Raw genomic sequence first — 22,702 nt, 5'->3', positions numbered from 1 at the left:
TCCTGAGTACCAGAAGATATATTGATCACATAGATTCTCTCTTTCCATTAAATGGTTATAATAACAGCTTTCAGAAATGACTCATGACCAAAAATCATATGAAAGTTTCTGAAGAACCATAATAAAGGCAGTTAGAAAACATGGCTCTGGGTAATGGTGGATGTTGGAATGGAACCCTCATAAAGCCATATGGGAAGTGATAAAGGAAATCTTAGTCTCTACAAACATTCCAGTTTAAAGAGTGTTTTCTCCCTTCTTTTCATTTTGTTTCCTCTCATTCCTTTCCTCTTAATGGTAATTGTCATGATGCCATTGTACATCTGGACTCTGAGGCTATGGTCTAATTTTTTTCCTCATTTCATGGCACTGTTGTTTTGCTTTCATGCTCACTAGAACTTAGAGGCAGGAATGAAAAATCAGGGCAAAGGGAAAAAAACCGGCTAAGCAACTTTTATAATCAGCATCACATGAAGAACTTGAAATTGATACTGCAAGAAGTAGGTGTAAATTATTGGCTTCATCCTTAACACTGAAAAAATTTAAGGATGTCTTTATTTGAAATGATAACAAAACTTGATGGACTTCAAAAATATATTTTCCCGTAGACTCCCTCATCTGATCCTTAAGCCAATTATTGATTTTTGTAAAAGATGTGCATGGTGCTGCTTGACCAGTAAAGATAAAAACCCAGAAGTTTAAGGCATGTAGGTTTTTTGACATATGTGAAAATGAGAAATTTCATGCCAGTTTAGACTTAGGCAAAGAATGGCTAACTAAGTGGAATTTACTTAAGAGTCACACAAATTCACACTGGCTTGGTGTCCTCACCTACAAAATTGGGGAAAACAACACCCATTCCCCTCCCCTTACCTTGCTGACATGTTCAGGTGCACAGAATAGTTCTAAAACAATGTATATGTTATAATTATTACTATTAAAATTCTTCACTTTCAAAGGGTTGTTTCAAAAAGTGAAATTAATACTGCTAATGGGGAAAATCGTTTAATTTTTGGATAATTCAACTACCACTTGAACTTCAAGCATCCACGTTATTTTAAAAGTTGTAAATGTGACATGAAATCTGTTTTCATGGGTCTCAGAAAGAGATGTCACATGCAAATTTTAGCATATGCTTCTTTGCAAAATAGAGTCAGGAAAAAGATAGGAATGTGTGTATTACATAAACTACTCAGAAGAATTACCAAAATAGAAATAATCTGGACTTTGATGTTAATGCCGACTCTCAAGTTTGGGGCTCTTCACCTTTATCTGGTCCCTTATTTCATTTGGTACTTTATGGCTAGGAAACCATTCTGGTTATAACCTTGTAGTAGAGATAGGTCAATTCATGCGTAGCATTATGGAAGTTTACAGTACACATTAAAGTTCAATAAATAAAAGGGGCACGGTAAGACAGTTGCTCAAGGGAACTTATTTCAGGACATACTTGGTGCTCAGCTTCACTCAAATTTTGAAATAGTCAAACTTCCCCAGGTGCCTACTTTCCTTCCTCTCCATCCCAGACGAGTAATGGTATGGCTCCAAAGTAATAAAAATAAATCAGAAAGTATCTCAACCATGATCTAAACTAGAAATTAGAATTAGAGATTGCATCTCTGACCAGACCCCACAGAAGGAGGACCCACGCAAAAGGAAAACATTAGGGACACAACAGAATCTGCAGATTGCAGGTAAGAATAAATATATGCCCAGCTGGTTGTTGCTTCACGTTCCTTGCTCTTTCAAAGAAATGAAAACAACGAAGACCTTTAGTACTACATTCCTACTGCAACAGAATGTGAGATTTGGAAAAAAGAAAAGATTAAGAAAGGACAGGAAAAACACTGGGGAAATGGAAGAACATGATTTAGTCAAATAGAAGAAAATAGAAGAGAGAGAGAGAGAGAGACGGGGCGGGGAGGCAAACCCAGGTCAGATAACTCACTTGGCATTCCCTGCCCCTGGTTTCTTTCTTCGGAAAATGTTGAGGAAAGTGTTGGAGCGGCAGGGCAGCTTGCCATCGCCAACATGCATGCGGACTACATCCGAGGTGGTGAAGGCACTGCGTACATTCCTCTCGGGCTTGGCAATGATGATGTACATCTTGGGAGTGAACATGCACCCCAGGGCCACCGTTACACTGAGGCTCACTGCAAAGCAGGTAGTAATGATCTTGTAGTTGCTCCCAAAGTAAATGGGCACAAAAGCCAGCCAAATGATGCAGGTGGTGTACATGGTGAAGGCGATATATTTGGCCTCATTGAAGTTGGCGGGCACATTGCGGGTCTTGAAGGCATAGTAGGTACAGCTCATGATGAGGAGTCCATTGTAGCCCAAAGGTGCCACCACACCCAAGTTGCTGGTATTGCAGATAAGGTAGACTTCTTTGATGCTTGGGTAGGACAGAATGGGCATGGGGGGCTCCATGATGATCAGGGTTACCACCAAAGTTAGCTGCACACTAATCAGAATTGAGGCAATGATCACCTGGGCCCAGGCACTCATAAACCTGGGCTTGCGGGTGCAGATCTTCTTCTTGCTGCCAGCCAGGATGCGTGCAATGCGATTGGTTTTGGTCACTAAAGCAGAGTAGCACATGGCAGAGGAGAGGCCGACCAGGAGGCGCTGGAGGTAGCAGGATGTGGTAGTAGGTTTGGCAATGAGAGTGAAAGGGCACACGTAACCGAGGAAGATTCCAGCTAGAATAATGTAGCAGAGCTCCCGACTGGAGGATTTGACCACTGGTGTATCCCGGTACAGCACGAAGATAAGGGTAACAAACAAGGTAACAAGGATGCCCAGGCAGGAAAAGGCAATGGCTATGATGGATTCTATGTTGCTCCACTCCAGATAGCGGACAGGAATGGGTTCACAGCCTGTGATGAGAAAAATAGTTTTAAAATGAATCTAAGATTTTGCTGATCAATAATAGTGCTTACTAGTTACCAGAGGCATAGCTATATTTGCATCTTCCATGATTTAAGCTATGTTAATTTTTAAAAAAATGCCTATCACACAAATAGGCGTACACCATTGTCTTCTCTGGACAATCATGTTCCCAAACCTAATCTCATTACAAGCCTAATGTGACATACTTAAGCCTATAAATATAATCTTCGCTTCCAGTGTTATAAACAGATGCTGCTCCGTGGATGGAATGTGGTTCTACACTTTCAGAAAATGAAAGAAAAAGAAGGAAACTAAACTGTGTTTCCATTGAAGGTTAAATGGTCACAGTGTAATAGAATAAGTTAGTAAGAAATAAACTAACAGAATTTTTATTTTTATGCAGTTATTTGACCAGAGGCAAGTCCAGATCATAGACAAGCATTTTCTTTCTTTTCTTTTCTATTCTTTCTTTCTTTCTCTTTTATTTTGGCCAGCCAGCAAACTTTTTAAACATAAATTTCATTTGAATTCTTTAGAAGAATCTGCATTCTCCTATTTAGCACATATTATATTACTCACTCTAAGTCTCACCTCTTTAGTTATGAACGTGGCATCTGAGGGCCTTTGAGTTATCAACCTCTAATAGACATACTAAAGAAGAATGAAATCTCCTCTCACCCATCTCTTGAAAGGAGAGACAGTGCTGTGTTCCTAAATGCCTGGCTTATTTCTTCCTTCCAGAATAAAGTCTCTTTTGTATTTTACAGAGAGAAAAACATTTGTCACGTCCTGGCAACAACCCCTTCACAGAATTTTGTGATTGGTCTGGGCCATATTTCCCAAATTGTGAGAATAAAAATATGTATTTCCATAAATTTAGGAAGAGACTCATTGTTCTGTAGCCATGAGAGCGAGGAACCACCAGAACCTGTTTTAAACCTGTTTAAAGCTCCCATCAGCAAACACAGTTTTTGCATGTAACCAGTCAGTGTCAGCCCTGGCTTCTGATAATCACCTAGCTCAGATCAGACTCACATTTAATATATGAGTGCAAACCACTCAGAAGCACATGCCTCTGACTGATCATAGTGGCCTCTCTTTTTTTTTGTGCGGTACGCGGGCCTCTCTTTTTTTTTGTGCGGTACGCGGGCCTCTCACTGTTGCGGCCTCTCCTGTTGCGGAGCACAGGCTCCGGACGCGCAGGCCCAGTGGCCATGGCTCACGGGCCCAGCCGCTCCGCGGCATGTGGGATCTTCCCGGACCAGAGCACGAACCCGCATCCCCTGCATCGGCAGGCGGACTCTCAACCACTGCGCCACCAGGGAAGCCCTGGCCTCTCTCTTTTTTGTGTCGGGGGTTTGTCTGTGTCAGAGACTCAGCCTCTTCCTGGAAGAACTTCTGCTTCCAAAAAAAGTCACATTTTAATTCTAAATCTTTCCATTTCCTTGATACAGTTTAGAAAGATGATTAGATAGATACATAGTTAGAATAACAATGACCATTATGGGGAACTTTTGATGTAACACAATCAATAAATTAAAATATTTAAGAGCAGCTATAGACCCATTTGGAGATAAAATACTTAAGAGTCGATATTCAGCTCCTTTAATTAATTGGCATACTGAGGCTGCTAAATTAAATTCAAATTCCAGTGGAGTCTTTGTCAAGGCCTTTGTAACCTTCTGAAAGCGACCCTCTTTGCATTTCTCTTTTTCTATGCAACCTGGTTTTGTAAATGAGCTATTCTGTCTTTGGAGCTTTTATTAGAAAAGAATACTGCATTTTAAATTTCTAGAACACAAGTCAGATCTATTGAATTTGAATTAAAACCCTGGTCTAGAGCCAAATTGAGAGCTATAATTAATGATTTTCGTAAACTTCAGGGACACAGGCAAAATATTTTCTGCAGAATTCAGGATTTTTATTAGATACTTATTGTACTGCACTACAGATATGTACCAACTAAATCAGTTAATTGTTAGCCTCATGTAGGAAAATATTTAAAAAGCAGCACATTACAAAAGGGAAGATTTAAATAACCCAGTGGTGTAACATTTAAAAAATAAAAATAGAAAATGCATTACATAAAGCAATTTCAGACTTTTTTTTTTCAATAAAGATTCAAATTAAGGATGGAAGATAGATTTTAGGAAACCTTCAAACAATTCTGGGGTAGACTCAATAACTGACATAACAAGGACTATAGCCTCTCTACAAACGGGCTCAGACCTGAATTAGGGCCATCAAACAGAAAAAAAAAATTTTAAATTACCAAGTTAGAAAATATCCAATATGTGACTAGACATTTCCAGATAGAGTTATATAGTAAATAAACAAGAAATCAATATAATCATGGATCTTTAGGTAAGACGTCTAAAAGGGCCTCTACTCTCTGTGATTTGGGAACCTATAGATAAGAAAACCTATAGCTATCACAAATAAAAGTGTAATTTAAAGAACCATTACCCCATATTAGTAAAACTCAGGATAACTACCTAAAATCTGTCTAATGACTTAACTCCAGGGGAGACATTGGCATCCAAGAACTCCCTGTCTGTTCTCTGAACTCCCAGGGGAAGCAATATCTCTTCCTTATTGATATAGATGCCTTTATGTCTACTAATCATCTCACTATTAATAGAACATCAAATACCTTGGTTTAATAAAACCACTCAAATAGTGAAAATCTTTGATAATCCTATGCTGCAACATATAACTGGGACTTTGAGACTATTATTATAAGAATACATTATTCTTGGTGACACACACAATTTTAACATACAGGATTTACTGCCAGACAAGATGTGCTATAATTCTTACACCTGATCAAATTATATCTGATTTAGTCATGAAAATACCTATACTATGTATAATTTAAGACATTATCCAAGTAACAGCTTTTGTTTCAGAATTCTTATGGATGAAAGACTCCACAGAAATAGGAAGATGGATTGAAACAGAGTACATAAGTATACAGATTATCATAGATACCTAGATCATCACAAATCTTTCTTTTTTGTATAAATATGAAAATGCTACACCATGATCTATATGTATTAACAGCATAGCAATGTCAAAAAACCATTGTTCATTGTGGTAGGCATCTTCCAAAATGGTTCCGAATAATCCCCACATCCTGGGATTCATGTCCTTGTATAATACTCTCTCCTTGAGTATGAACTAGGTCTATAACTTGTTTCTTTTTTATAGAATATAGCAAAGTTGATGGGATGCCCCTCCTGTGATTAGGTTACATAAGATAATTTCCATCTTAGTAGCAGACTCAGACTCTCTTGCTGGCTCTGATGAAGCAACCTCCTATGCTGCTAAGGTCCACATGGCAAGGGACCGAGAACAGTCCCCATGCAATAACCAGCTAAAAAAATGAAAAGAAAGCTGAAGCCCTCAATTCAACAATCTTTTGAGGATTATATCCTGCCAATAACTAAGTGAGTTTAGAAGTGCACCCTTCCACAATCAAGCCTTCAGACTAGACCCCATCCCTAGCTGACAGTTTGATTTTAGCTTTGTGAAAGATCATGAAGCAGAGAACTCAGCTATACTGTGCATTTCTGACCCACAGAAACTGTGAGATAATAAATGTGTGTCACTGTAAGCTACTAAGTTTGGGGGTAATTTGTTACACAGAAATATATAACAAATTTACCCATTAAAAGCAAATTTACCCAACCTCTTAGTTCTATAGCCAATGCTTAGTCTCCTTGCCTAAGGATAATTAATTTCTTGATGTGTTGGTGTTATATAAAATAATTGCTGCCATAAAGGTTGAGACCTGCATTTAGAAAAAAAAAAAGGTACTATAAAAGCTAATACCATTCTAGTACTATGAAAGATAACAGAAATATTTTAGAGACAATCATGCTAAACAGACTGCTCTAAGAGTCCTTACAGAGTCTCATATAGAACAACAAATAACTTATTAATAATAACAAATCCATGGAGAAGTTCAAGAATTCAATTGTAGGTACACAAACTCTAGCCAGAAAAGAGATTCTTAAAAGAAATACCAGAATGATTGTGTTGTAAGATGCATAAGGATAATTCTGGCAAAACCAGATGGCTATCTCGTAGCACCAGATGAAATATCCAACATACACTAGATAAAATTCTGATGGAAAAAGTGAAAGAACTCATTTCAGTAGAAACAAATTGGCCACAAAATTAAACACTAGTGGGAAAACATTCCCAGGATAGCAGATGTGGCCAGTTCATGCTTCATTTGTAATTAAATTAATCTGGCAAAACTGTAAAGGTCGGGGGCACTGACGGATACAATGGCAAAAGAATCCTTTGAGTAACTCCACATGCATTGCATACAGTGGTCTCCTTCTATGGTTTATAAATATATACTAGCTTAAATAGTGTATTTATCTTCTGGATGGGTTGAAGCATTCCCCTATTGAAAAGCCACAATACTTATAATGGCAAAAATATGATCAGACGTGTAGTCTTAGCAAGCATGTTCCAACTTACCAATCTAGTGATATGGGAACTTTTCATCAGAACATTTATTCATGAATTTAAATTATATAAGGCTGTCTTCATTCCCAAACCTCTGGACAAGTAAAAGGGAACCTTAATACTGCTGAAGGTAACATCCCTTAGTGATTTTAAACTGAGGTTTGCAGAGAGCCTCCAGAAGCTGAAGGCTCATGAAAGTTAACTGTTAACCCAAGAAACTTGAAGCAAGCTGATAACTACACAGTGGTCTTCTGTGCAAGATTATCTTAAGATTCTTATATATATCATACTCTCCTTTGTATGTTCTTGCTTATTCATACTTTTCTACTTTATTGATAAAAGCTATACAAACCTGAGTTTGTCTTTAATGTTCTCCACACTAGTAATAAGGACTTGCCTAAACCTGGGTTTTGTTAGAGACAATCATTACTCTAACTCAGTAATTCAATTATATCAAGCTATTGTTAAGTATGTTATAACAATAAGCTTTGTATATGCAAATATTTCACAAGTTCAAATATTTGAAAGCATTCAGAAGACTCACAGAACATACTTATGTAATGTTCTCATTTAAAGGCAAAAGGTAAAGTACAGTAAGAGAAAGTTCAGTTTAGCAGCCAGGGATCAAGAGGTATCCAGGTGCAAGCTCTCTAGGACCCTTATTCCTACACAGGCATACTTCATCTGTGGATCGAGCTACCAAAATCTGCACAATGAACACTGGTTTTGAGACAGCTCAAGATAGAAGTTCTCAGTGAAGTCTTTTATGACCCTCAAGTCATAGAGCCAAGACAACCTGTCTAATAAAATATGCCAGGGGAAATCCACCAGTAAATGAACTGACTTTGGTTGTCATCAGTGGAGTTTTAAACTTTAAACTGTATATCATAAATCCCAGTGCCCTTAACGTAGCCAGAAACCAAAGACTGATACTCAGCCATCTCAACAGATAATCATAGAGTCTTCTAAGTCTAGTTGTAAATTAATCCTATCCTATGCAGTATACTATAGACAAATGAAGAAAAACATCCTTATGATAGAAGTATAAATATTCTTGTGTTGTAACAGTAGCAGTTTGTCATAACAACACCCCAAAGCAATATACCTACACCACCACTAGGATTACTTTATCTCGTGTGAAGATCCTAGATTATTTTCCCCATGTGGAAACCAAAGTTTTCAAGGCCAATCCAGGACCATCCAAAACAGAATCACCTGGGGATTGGGACTGATCATCTACATTTTGAATAAGCTTCTTAAAAGTTGTTTTTTATTCTTTCCTTTCCTTTTATTTTTTAAGACACCCTAAATTTGAGAAGTGCTAGCTTTGATATCTTGAGAGAATTAGACAAAATATCCATATTGTTCATATATGTGATGTAATGTACTTATTTGTCCTGTTTTGAGGTTTAAAGAGAAGAGTTGCCCCACCCCCAAGTGTGTTTGGGTATTCCAAGACTAGAAGGGAGGGCGGTTAAGTTCAACCAGTGGTAAAGAGTGAGTGTCCTGAGCCTACCTGACCCCCAGCACCCAAAAGGAGAAGACTTTAATGGGAGTTGTGCATACTATATCTAAAGCGCAGAGAACTTAAGGACCTGGCAGTGTCTATGGTTAGAGTTACTCTACACAATCCAGAACCATTGGACAAGTCTGTTTCCTCCAAGCACACTACAAACTACTGAGCAAAAAGAGAAGTGGTAATAACTCTGATCTGAGGGCAATGGGTTACTCCTAATTTTTGAAACAAACATTGGCTCACTAGTAAGATCCAAAAGCATTGGAGGAGGCTAAAATTTAATATCTGACTTCTTTCCAATTAGGTAAAGACAAATTTAATATGAACCAAGAAATAAAGATAGGCCACAATTATTCTACCTAAAGTGTGCTGGGGCATTTAATAACATTTACAATAGTACTTCATGATTGCATAAGGCTTCATTGAAATGCTTTCTTTAACATTATTACATTAATATAAATTACCTACAAGGTGAAATTATTATTTAATGTTTAACTCAATGTCCCTTCCTCTGTGAAGATTTTTCTCTTCCCAGGGAAAAATGATTGCTTTTTTTCTCTTTACCTACATGAAATTTTGTACATACTCCTGTTGCAAGGCTTATAATTACCTGTTTACATGTCTGGTTTCATATGAAGCTTCTCTTCCAGGATATAAACCTTGTTTCATTCACCCACATGTCCCAGTTTCTCAAAAAAAAAAAAAAAAATACCTGGCATGAAGTAGGTGGTAGTGTATAATATAAAAGTGAATAAATGAGTAGATAATATGAGAGGTGGCAGTAACTATGGGATGGGGAAAAATAGTTAAAAAGTTAATTTCTATAACAGTATTTTTTATTGATGAGATTTAGTGTAGTCTGACTTTCTGAGGAATTACTTTATACTATTTGACTTTTTAAAAGGAGTAAGTAGCATTGGATTACATATAATTGGCCCATAGATTGTTAAACTACTGTCAAGTTGTAATATCATGGCAGAAGACATCCCTGTTTATGCATCATAAAAAGTAAAGTGTGAAATTTAAATGCTGAATTAAAATGTGCATATTCCCAAGAAGAAAATATGAAAAATTTATTAAAACAGCTTCAGAAGTCACTTCCTCTAAGAAATATACAATATTTTTCTTCATAGCCAAAAAATAACATATTCTAATGAAAACAAAAACTCACTAACATGTTTTTATTCATTAATATTAGAGTCTTTGAAGCATATATGAAAAGTAGCTATCACATAAAATGATTTTAAGCATATTTTAAACAAACTTCACCTTCAGTAAAAATACTATTTTCCAAACAGAATGATTTCTCATTTTAACTAAAATTCAGTCAAAAAAATCTACCCATGAAAATAAAATACCTACTTAAAGGCAATGCATATACTCCTCTGAATATTTTTACTGATTTTTTTGTATTCTCTCTCTGTGAGTTTTCTCTTTTCACAACTACTGCTACTATGGCAACAATCAAAAACACATTGCCATGTACTGCGCCCTTGCTCTGAGCCTGACATGGCACCAGGTAAGTGGCAAATTAGATCTCATTTTCCATTCATGTGTAAGACTGGAAGGGATGCAGAAACAGTAGGTGTCATTAAAACTAAGTATAGCTGAATAATATTCCATTGTATATATGTACCACATCTTTATCCATTTCCGTATGCTAACACATATATATGGAATCTAAAAAAAAAAAACGGTTATGAAGAACCTAGGGGCAGGACAGGAATAAAGACTCAGACGTAGAGAATGGACTTGAGGACACGGGGAGGGGGAAGGGTAAGCTGGGATGAAGTGAGAGAGTGGCACGGACATACATACACTACCAAATGTAAAATAGCTGGTGAGAAGCAGCTGCATAGCACAGGGAGATCAACTCAGTGTTTTGTGACCACCTAGAGGGGTGGGATAGGGAGGGTGGGAGGGAGATGCAAGAGGGAGAGGATATGGGGATATATGTATACGTATAGCTGATTCACTTTGTTATATAGCAGCAACAAACACAACAGTGTAAAGCAATTATACTACAATAAAGACGTTAAAAAAAAGTATAAATGAGTATGAGAGATGCATATTCTGAAAGACCTTAAGTATAAGACTTACAACATAATTTGGATACATGATCCGAAAGTAGCCACTTGCCTGTTGTTATCAGATAAAGGCGGTCTGAGCTGTTGCTTTGCTCAACTCATTTGAATGTTAAAGTGATTTTTACACATATGATGGATGATAGTAGATTAAATTCTCTAGAAAGATAACTGCATTAAAAGTCACCTATTTATAATCAAGGAGGATTTTTTTAATAGTTTACTAAGTCAAAGAGGCTTAATCAATGACGGTGATCATTTGGCAGTGGGCAGACAATATATCCACAGTGGAAGATGTCTAGGGAATAAAACATATGACTTTGAGTTCCATTATTATAACATATTAGATTTTAAAATTTTTTTTTGTATTTTAATGTTTTAAAGTTGGATAGAAGTTCTTTATCATGTATGAGATAAGCCCCCATTTAAAGGGAAGATGAAGCAGTAGGAAAAGTTGGAGGAAGCCCCAAAAGTGTAGACAAGAGGAAAACTCTTGTACCTCAAAGCCAGGACTTCTGACGTTTAAGATTAACCTTAGAAAGGTGGTGGTTTTGTCTTTGAGCCTCTTCCTGGTCAGTTGTGGTCTCAGTCAAATAGCTGAGGGCTGACTCTGAAGTCAAGCCCAGTTCTCAAGCACAATGGTGATCTAAGGGGACGGCTTTCTCAAGATGAAAAGGACCGGCAGGAAGCACACGCTACAAAGGAGGGTAAAGTTGTGAAAAGAGACACAGTACAAGTGGGAAAGGAGGCCTGTGTCCAGAATGAGGTTGGAAAAGCTTTTCCAAGTCAGTCCATTGCATGCAACCATGAGATAAATGCATAGTGAAAGGGCATTAGACCCAGGGACAAAAACCCCTAGATTCTAGTGGTGGCTTCTCTTATTGAGGATCTGTATTTATGTAGATGAACTTGGGTGAGTCCCTTCTTCTTTCTAATTCTCTCAATAGAACAAATATTTATCAGGCAGCAATTATGTTCAAGGCATCAGGCTATGAGCCAGAGAGTAATGTTTCTCAAGGGATGGAACAGGGACTAAGTGCTTCAGAATCTGCTGGGTCTTATCTCAGAAACAGTGAATGGGAGTCTCTGTAGATGGGTAATTCCCAGGTAATTTTTAGGCACATTGAAGTTGAAAACCAGTTTTCAGCTAGAGAATAAACAGGTGAGGTATAGTTTGTACCTTCAAAAATATTCTGATCTAATTTCTTTTCATTTAAAAATGGCCTTTGTACCAGGTGATTTCTAAAAGCTTTCTGATACTCAGTCTATTTTCTAACAGGGTTAACATTTTACAAGGTCTCTCACTTACAAAGTATAATTTTAATTATGTGACCTGATTCTACTCAGCCAGCCATTTTTGATGTCCGTTGAATAAGCCACACAATTTCTTAGTTTTGTATTCTTATTTGGGAACAAGTCAAAAAGTAAACAGCAATCATGAATGTTACCCTAATGATTATCAGCAGCACACAGGGAGGCATAGGATCAGCAGTCAGTGAACTACGACCTGCTTCTAACTAGTTGCGTGACCTTGGGCACACAAGTACACCTCTCTAGGCCTCAGCTTTGTCGTTCTAAAATGAGGGATTGCATTACTCAGATGACAAGGTCTCCATGAACTCAAAGACAAAGTTTCTATAGCTTTATCACTTTTAAAATTTTTGAAAAGTAACTGTGAAACACCTCTCATCCGTGAACTCATACCAGGGTCTTTGGAAATCAAAACTCATACCTGAACATTGCTCTTGGGAAGCTTATAGACTCATGTAATCCATCCACAGGAGTCCCATTGATTTTATGAGTAAATCGTCTCTTGCATTCATTTATTCCTCTCCATTGCTGTAGCAGCTGCCCTAGTTCACACCCTTTGAATTTACTCACTTGGACCAACATAATAGCTTCCTAACTTCTCTCTATTTTTAGTCTAGGCTCACTACTCTCCTCCATACTACCTCCAGGGTCATCTTTCTGAGACACAGATATCATGATGTTATTCACCACTTTAAATTCTTCAGTGGTTCTCCTGTGCTTAAAGCCAAAATCCAAACATTTATAAAAAGGTCCTACAGAAGCTCCTTACCATTTGCTGCCAGTGTACTCATCCAGTCTCATTTCTGACCACGTATCTACTAGGCCTTGCATTTACCAAACAACCCCATATACTTGTTCCATGGTTTTCTCCAAATGTACTACATGCTTTCATGTTTCCCATGTTCTACTTTCTGTCTGGAATTTCTTTCATCTCCTTATCTGCCTAACAAACTTTACAGTAGTTTATAAATATCTCTATTGTAGTAATAACTATTTTATTTTATACTTTTACATGTTTCTTCCCTGATATATTTTAAGTAAATAAAGCTGGGGCTGTGTTTCACTTATTTTTGTACCTTTACGCCCTGCAATAGTGCCTCATATATAGATGTTCAAGAAATATTTGCGAATATAAATTCAGGTGACTAGAAATATCTTCAGATAAAATTTTTAAAAAGAAAAACAGGAACAACTTGTATACAAGAATAACCTTTGAATACACTTTTATATTTAAATGAACTTTTTTTTTTTTTTTTTGCGGTACGCGGCCCTCTCACTACTGTGGCCTCTCCTATTGCGGAGCACAGGCTCCAGACGCGCAGGCCCAGCGGCCATGGCTCACGGGCCCAGCCGCTCTGTGGCATGTGGTATCTTCCCGGACAGGGGCACGAACCCGTGTCCCCTGCATCGTCAGGCGGACTCTAAACCACTGCGCCACCAGGGAAGCCCTAAATGAACTTTTAATATAGATTACGGAAATCGTATAAGAGGTTTATGTGTACACTTTGACATGAGCAGTAACAATGTAAATAAACATTGAAAAAGACATGAGATAATCACTATCATTTTAAACAACAGGCACATTGGAAAGGTCAACAGTCAGGGACAGGGCTTACAAGTGAGGCAGCTCCTACCTGTTAGATCTGCATTGGGCCACCATCCCACGTCACAAGCTTTGCAGGTGAATTCATCTTGCACATATTCATTCTCTTTGCAGGCAGTGCAAATCCAGCAGCAACTGACTTCTCCTTTCCGTATGACCTATAACATAGCAATATTTCATATGCCTTACAGATCGCTTCTCCAGAAAGACATTTTTTTTTTCAGATGAGGACTTGCTTTCAAACTATGATTTTTTTAGAAAAGTAACTTTTCAAAAAATCGTATATGTCGAGGAACTTTAAATACATGGATTGGGATATACCTTATTGTACCAGAGTTCAGATGTGAGTTTCAGTTCATTCCATGTTGGATGTGGAAGCTTTTCAATAATAATTTCTTTTCTAAAAGGAATTAAACAGCTGAATCGTATCATTATGTATATTAATATGTATTAATAATTCTTAGAAAAGTAAAAATACATTTTTCTTTTTATATTGTTATAAGTTCCTTGATTTGTACTTTCATAATGTCTAATATGCTGTTAATCCCATCCATTAAAAAATTATTTCTAATATACTTTGGTTTTCATTGTATAAATTCTATTTTATGTTCTTATATTTCCATGTGTCTTCTCGTGATATGCACGTTTTCTTTTAAATCCTTTCATATGTATTTACAGTAGGTATTTTAATTTGACTTCTAATTCCATCATCAATATAATATCTGGGACTGTTTCTATTGCTTGCTTTTCCTTCAGGTAATGTGTCTCGCTTTGTCACATGTCTAAAATGTTTTCACCAGATGCTGGACATAAGGTGTAGAGTGCTGGATTTTTCTCTTGAAGTAGTATTGGCCTTTGTTCCAGCAGGCAGCTAAGTCACCTGTGGCTCAGGCTTGAGTCTTGTTTTTCATTTTTTAGGGCAAGTCTAGAATAGTCTCTACTCTAGGAATAGTTTAGCCTCATTATAAACTATGACCCTGCTGGGATCTCTACTTAACTCTTTGTGTATTCAGCAAAGCGTCTCCACTAGGGCTTGTAGAAACTGGGACAATTCTTGGCCTTGTGTGACCTCTGGGAATCCAGCTTCCCACTAATTGTTCTTTACCTGGACATTCTGAATTCTACCCTGCTCATAGAGATTCAGTCAAACACTCATGAAAACTCATATGCCAACTTCTGGGACTCTTTTTCTGCATAGATCCATCCTCTTCCTTCCTCTGCACTACAAATTCTGGCCGCCTTGGCCTTCTTAAACTCTGATTTCTGTCTTCTTAAATTATCAAGATAGCCAAGCTCTGTTTGTGTTCTTTTTTTTTTTTTTTTTTTTTGCGGTACGCGGGCCTCTCACTGTCGTGGCCTCTCCCCCTGCGGAGCACAGGCTCCGGACGCGCAGCTCAGCGGCCATGGCTCACGGGCCCAGCCGCTCCGTGACATGTGGGATCTTTCCGGACCGGGGCATGAACCCGTGTCCCCTGCATCGGCAGGCGGACTCTCAACCACTGCGCCACCAGGGAAACCCCCTCTGTTTGTGTTCTTTCTCACTAAACAACAACTAGGAAATTGCCTCCAGACAGAAAGCCAGAGTGATTTTAGGGTTCACCTTGTTTGTTTCCTTTCAATTCCTTGAATTCAAGGTCATGCACTGTTTTCCAATGTCTGAACATAGTCATTTCATATATTGTGTCAAGTTTTCTGGTTGTTTACAGCAGAAGACAAAGTCTGTACTCTGTTACTCCCTCATGGCTAGAAACAGAGGTCCCTCCCTAACACATTCGACATAATCAAATGTTCTCATATGTAAAGTCAGAAATTAAACTGTAAATATTGCCATACCTTAAAATCATACAAATTCTATCCTTTGTGAAAATAAAATTATCTTCTTGCAAATCTGGTCGAAATTTATACCACTATTTTAGAATTACATGAAAAATATTAAATGACATTATATTTTCAGAAACTGTAAAAGGTTTCCTTTTTCTTCTTTTACTTTCAAATAACTTTAGAAAGTAGACTCAGATTGTCTTTTTGAAAAATTCACACTTATCCTCAGAATAAGCATAAGAAATCGATATTCCAAATTATAAATTTTTCTAAGTGCCATGAGGAAAATTGAATAAATGAGTACTGCTTTTTACTTTAATGAGTATAAGAAGTACAAAATAGTGTATATCTCTTCAGTCAGCTTTATCTTTTTCCTAACTATAAAATGAATACTATGAATGAGACGATTTCAAAAGATAATAATGCTAAACAATTTATTTATGCAGAATGACTGGTGAAAGGTAGATCCTATGAGTAACTGGCACATGGAAAGTATTTAAGATTAGCCTTTAAATGACTGAATAAATGAATGAATAAGTGATTGGCTTATACCTCTAATAAATAATGAAAAAGGAACTGCTCAAATGGAGTTATTTTTTTATTACTTCTTATTCAGCCACCAAATATGTGCACTTTTGCCATACAATGTCTAAAATATGGGATTTGTCTTTTCTGTCTCTCAGCCACCCCTCTAGACTCAGAAAGCTGAATTCTGGTCCCTGTCTCCTAGTCATATAACGTGCCTCTAATTACTTCTCACTCCAGAGTTACATGCACACAGCTGCCAAGATCATCTTGATGGCCTGTGGGCTCCTCAAGAGAAGGGAATCATGCCATACTTTCATTGTTTTCAGATCCTAGTCATCAATAAATGTACCAAGAACACACAGTAGCTGGCCAATGAACGAGTGTTGAGTTGAACCTTTTTTAAAAATGTAATTCGGCCACTCAAGGAATGTCAATGTCTCCCTTTTCTAATACCTTTGAAATATAAGCTCTTTGGTCAGTGATTCACTTAGTCCCTGGTCCTTGTTTCTGCACCTAAGTTTGACGGTTAATAATCTCTTACATAAGTCCGCCAAACAAGGAAGGCAGCCTCTGTGCCATCCCCTGCTTACATCCTCATTAATGTCCACATAATTGTTTGTTTTGGAGGGAGGTTTCAAGTAGGGCAGATACATCATCTAATTTGCTTTCCATCTGACTTGCTTTCTACAAGGATTATTATGGCTGCTGTTTAGAGAATAGATTTTAAGAAGGACAAAAGAGAGAGAGTGTGTGTGTTGCTTAATCCATGGCTTTAACATGCAACAATAAAGAAATAAATATATTTTAATAAAAGAAAGAATATTCCTTTCCATTTAGAATATCATCTTTCCTCCATCAGCCCATCTATGTCACTACTTTCGAGTCCTGACACATGCTCCAGGAAGTATTTCTGGTGCAGTGAGCCCTTTGAAATATTACCTTATTTGGAATTCTCTATAATTAAAATATACTTGGTAGTTTATTACCACAAGTCAGTTAGCTTTTGTCCTCTAGTTGTTTCACATGTATATGGTAGATATGTTTCATTCAGATACTTTTTAAAAAATTCTTAAATTATTGTCTCTACATTTTAATCTCCCCCATATCACAGGTATTGATATTTTAAAGTATTTTTATACTAACTGATATTTCTTTTGCATGGAGTATACACTCAATAACTAAATAATGTATTGTCACCATAAAACACTTTTTATGACAGCTCTGAGTCATGATAAGAGATTTGATATTTCTCTGAAATTGCGCTTGAAAGACCAAGACTTCCCAAGACACAGGGACTGTTTTGATTCCTTTTACATCCTGTGTACATAGTGCTCTGTTTATTGTTAGTAAGACTAGATGACCTGCTGCTTCACACAAGGTTATGATTCAATTCCATATACACTGTAGGAGTCTTAAAGTATTTATGACATAGGAAATCAAGTGTTAACTTTACGACTACGTTTCTGAAGTAACTTGAAATGGATTTTTTAAATTTAGGCTTTGTTTAGAAAAAGGACAAAAGAAAGAAAACAGCATCGAGAGAATATAATGAAGGAAAAGTAATGATAAGTCAAAGGAAACAGAGAAATTTGCTTCAGAAGGGAAATGCCTGGAAGACTAAACAGAATAAAGACACTGGTCCTACCTAATTAGGACCGTAGGAAAATCAGCTGAGGGAGAGAAGGGCTAGTCCTACCCTCCTGTGTCCCCATGGCACCCAGCATGAGAGCTTGGGCAACAAAGGACTCTAATTGCTGATACAATTTTTTCCAGCTACACCATGAGTTCCTCAAAGGAAGGGGCCATATTTAAGTTTCTTTTGCTTTCACAGTGCTAGCATAGTTATTGGTACATATTAATTTTTCAATAATTACTCAATAATGTTTGTGAAAGAAAAGAGGGAAATAATATGGAATATTACATAAACAAAAGAAATGAAAATGAAGAATTCAAAGAGAATAAAAAATAGGAGGAAATTGAAGAGAGCCTTGAAAGAATTATAGAAAAATATCACTTTAGGAAAATCCCTACGTAGTAATTTATTACAGGGGAAATGTAACAAAAATCATATAAAAATGGACATACATTGAACGAGACCATGTGCAAGGCCCTCTGTACAGAATTACACTAAACCTCACAACCACTCCATGCAGTGAAGTTAATTGTTTACATTTTGCAGATGAAGAAACAGCTGCAGAGGGGATCAGTAACTTGTGCAAACCTCAGGCACATTATCACCAGTTATTTTCAAGAACTAAGCTCTTCCTTGTGTAAAAACAGCTGTCAGAATGATGGCATGTTATGCTGAGAACCAAAATTATATCTCAGAAGTTGGCAGATATGTATTTACTTAACCAACATTTATTTAGTGGCCCAGTGTGCCAGACGTGGTGCTATGCATGCGGACAAATAAATGAAAAGACCTGATGATCACTGAGGTTAAGAAGCTCAGAATCTGACATAATGTAATACATATACTGCTAGAAGGAGGAATGAAATGCTTATGCAGGGCATATGCATTCAATCATTCATCCATTCATTCATTCACATTATGCATTCACAATCAGTGAATAAAACAGATCATATCCCCATCTTTGAGGAGCGCCATCCTAGAAAAGGGCTTTGAGAAAACTACAGCAAGAAAGAGGAATAGGGTTCAGGGCAGGGACCAAGGTGAGGCAAGCCTAGTGCCTAGGGACCAGACTTAAAGAGGCCCTTAAAACCCTCAGCGTTGTGCACATCCCACCCTGCACTTGCAGGATGTTGATGGGGGGCCACTTTAGGGTCTGTGCCCTAAGTTCTTCACTTGCCTCATCTCAGTCCCAGTCTTGATAGGGAGGCACGTGGAATTGGGGATTGCAATTTTGCATATGGTGGTCAGGTAAGGCTTCACAAAGATATGCCATTTGAGTAAAGACTTGAGAGAGGGAAAGGGAGTAAGTCCTGAATATATCTGGTGGAAGAGAGTTCTAGGCAGTGGGATCAGCTTAAGAAAAGACCCAGAAGTAAGAGTCCAATGTGTACTCATGCTATTGCCTTCCTTCTTTACTTTTCTGTATGTGTGTTATACTTCAATAAATATTTACTTAAAAAAGAAAATGAGCCCTGCTTTGGCCACTGCCACCTGCAAGACACAACAGCTCTGCTGCGTTCCTTCTCTGCCCGGTGTCATGTGATTCAGCAGCAGGTCCTATCGGCACCTGTCCCCAAAAGTGGCAGACAAGCTAGATTTGAGGCTAAGGTGATCACCAAAAAGTTCAGTAACCAGGAGACCATCTTAAACACTGGTCAAAGCATGAGAGGTGAAGGTGTAGGTATTACTCAGAGTGGCTGTGAATAAATTAATGATGATTCCATAGAATTTCTCATTATGACCAGTGCTTGCAAAGTTTTCTCTCTTCCAGAGACACTATAATAATTTCATGCTTTCACATACATAATAAAATACAAAAAGGAACCCAGTATTTTGTCTTTAACTTTTTTCAAAATTGTAGCCAGTATGTTTTTAGTAGCTGGGGCAGATCACATCATCATTATGTAATCATAAGCTTCTCAGATAAGGAATTTTGATACTCCTGTGGACAATTTTTGTTGAGAACCTGCCACCCTGCAGTGGAATTTAGAAAATATTACATAATGAAGGAACTATGTCATTGTTTCATTGGTTGCCAAAATGGTTGCATTAACTATGAACAAGTTCAATGGGTAGTTTGTTTTGATTCACAAAAAGGGGAAGTTGAGGTGAACAGGACAGCTGTGGTTGGTGATGTTATTGCTAACTTTCTTAGCTGGTCTTATGGCCATGTGAGAATTGCCCTTATGCTTAGAAGACAAAAGCTGAGGTATGAAGTTTCATGATATCTGCACCTCAGTTCAGATGGTTCAGGGAAAAAACAGTTAACCCAATTCTGAAATATATAGTTTGTAAAAATATGTGTATCTGGGCTTTTCTCCACATATCTAGGGTGTATTATACTATAGGACAATATGGCATGTGTAATGAAGAGCCATTTATGATACGGTCTCCATAATTCTATCTTGATAGGCCAGGTGAGAAGGGGGGAAGTAGTGATTTCTACTTTCCATGCCTAAAGTCCCAGACTCAAACCATCATCTTGGAGTAAAGAATCCAAAAACGAACTAAACGGAAGAGAAAACTAGAAGAGAAGAGAGGGGAAAAGAAAGAATAGGAGGTGAATGAAAGCAATCCCCAGGACCCTTTCCCTGGGATTCTCTGCCGGTTTCCCCATCTCTGTCAGACTCTCCCGACCACCTTCACTAATATTTATTGCCTGCTTAGTTCTAGATTCTGTTCCCTCAGCAATTTTAAAGTGGATCTCTATTTATAACTTCATCGTAAACTATTAAGAAAATCAGCTTTAGCAATTGAAACTTGCATTTGTAGGAAATATGCCAGTTCACATAATGAAAGATGGTTGAACAACATGTGGCTGTGGGTTGATAAGAGCTTCGGATTGGCTCCAAGCTCAGCTCGGCATTTCTTAACCACTAGCTGAGAAAGCTTGGGGCAAGTGATTCAAGCCCTCTGGGCCTCTGACTTCTCATCTATAAAATGGGGTGATAATATCTGCTTTTAAAGGGTTGTTTTAAGGAATAATTGAAACGATGTCATCCATTCTTGTACTTGCATGAGAATATGCCTGATCAATGTTAGTTCCCGATCTCTATTGCCTCCCTTCTCCTTTCTTTCACTTTCTCCCCCTTGCCTTCCCACCCCTTCTTACCTCTTTCCTGCCTTCCCCACACCAAGGAAAATAGCAGCAGGCTTGGTGTGGGAGACCAATACAAGTGCCAGGCCATTGCTGTTTGCTTGCAGATCCATTGTCCATAGTTTACGTGCTGCCTCAAATTCTTTTTGCCTGACCTGTCTCTTAGGCCCTTGGCCCCTGGCTCTTGAGGGTTCTGGATGCTTCTGCAACTCCTACCTCAGAGCCTACCACTACTGTGTCATCTTCTGGCATCTGCAGGTGACTCTCTCTCCCCCAGAGGAGGCACTGGGTTCTAGAACTGTCTCCTTGGCAATTCAGCACAGCAGGAGCCCAGACCAGACTGTGTAAGACCCACAGAGACTTCTCCCCTTGCTGCTTCCAAATTCAAAGAAGGTCCACATAGCAGGACATGGACACTGGCTTCCCCAGCAGCTGCCTAAAGGAGTCAGATGACATCACGTCCTGTGAGCAGACGCTGACCACAGGAAGCAGAAAATAGAATGGCAGGAGTGCATACGTTTTTCTCCCTTCCTTGCTCCAGCAGACAGTCCCAGCAGCCTGTCCAGAGACCTCCGTGAGGCTGAGCTGTGCTCAGCGAGGCAGCGTCCTGCTCAGTGACGCTTCACCGTAGTGGTAGAGGTGTTCCGCCATGCTTCTATGCCTCCCTTCCCTTTTCCTCTCACTCTTGCTTTCCTGGGATTGTATCTCCCAGTAATGCATTAGCACTTAACCTTGCTTAGCTTTCAGGGTTCAAGGGAACCTGAGCTAAGTATCTGCGCACTACATTGCTCAGGCTCTCTTTCCAGCGTCTTCTCCATACGGTTGGCAGAATGGAAGGACCTAATGGGAGACTGAAGAGCCGGAGAGAGAAGAAGCCTCGTATCAAGGTATCCTCCCCTCCCACCTCAGGAGGTGTCTCAGGTAGTATCTGTGACTTTCCCTGTGTCCCTCTAGCCCAGAGGTGGGAATGATTCCTACTGTTGCTCATCTCTGAGTTGCCTCATTGCCACTTTTTACTTTTTTTTTGCAGTACGTGGGCCTCTCACTGCTGTGGCCTCTCCCGTTGCGGACCACAGGCTCCGGACGCGCAGGCTCAGAGGCCATGGCTCATGGGCCCAGCCGCTCCGTGGCATGTGGGATCTTCCCAGACCGGGGCACGAACCCTTGTCCCCTGCATCGGCAGGCGGACTCTCAACCACTACGCCACCAGGGAAGCCCCCCTTTTACTTTTATAACCAGTTTTTTACCTTAAATTTCCTCTGTTGAACCACCTGGCATGGGTTCTTTCTTTCCTGACTGAAACCTGACTAATATAAGACACAACAAAAGTTTGATTTTATTTACCACTGTTTGTGGTATGATTGAAATCAATTTCTCCTCCATAAAATATTATATTTATAAGATATTATATTTATATTTCTAAAATCAATAACGTAAGAAAACTGGACTTTTAACTACTTCAAAGGAAATTACCATAAGAAAGTTTTATGGGTTACCACAAAAGAAGTCAAATGGTTATTTCAACATTTTAAGTGGCATTTGATATTTAAAGTGAATAATCCTTTCCTAAAGGTTATGTTTCTCAGTTAATATAAGTGCAAGTCCTACAATCACCTTTTAAGTTGCTTCCCTCCAGTCTCTGTAGTGGTTACTGAGAGACCTGGCTCTGCATCTTGAACCTGGTAGATGGCAAATTGACGATGTAAGAATATAAATGCTATTATTTGGTAAATGGGAT

General features: G+C 38.4%; 1 protein-coding gene across 2 annotated transcripts in view; it reads right to left on the bottom strand.

Annotated features, from left to right (window-relative positions):
* Window positions 1-22,702, bottom strand: part of GRM1 (glutamate metabotropic receptor 1) — a gene marked incomplete at both ends in the record, with an annotated part of 358,531 nt that overhangs the window by 34,620 nt on the left and 301,209 nt on the right. For both annotated transcript variants that reach the window (XM_082668595.1, XM_082668596.1), the window contains 2 exons: window positions 1,946-2,876; window positions 13,917-14,043. In XM_082668595.1, the coding sequence (XP_082524721.1) occupies window positions 1,946-2,876; window positions 13,917-14,043 (1,058 nt within the window). The remainder of the gene's footprint in view (window positions 1-1,945; window positions 2,877-13,916; window positions 14,044-22,702) is intronic.

This window comes from Grampus griseus, assembly GCF_964374135.1.
Source record: "Grampus griseus genome assembly, chromosome: 13".
Classification (NCBI taxonomy): Eukaryota; Metazoa; Chordata; class Mammalia; order Artiodactyla; family Delphinidae; genus Grampus; species Grampus griseus.
The sequence above is the reverse complement of the archived record's forward strand: the minus strand, read 5'-3'. Positions and strand labels throughout refer to the sequence as shown.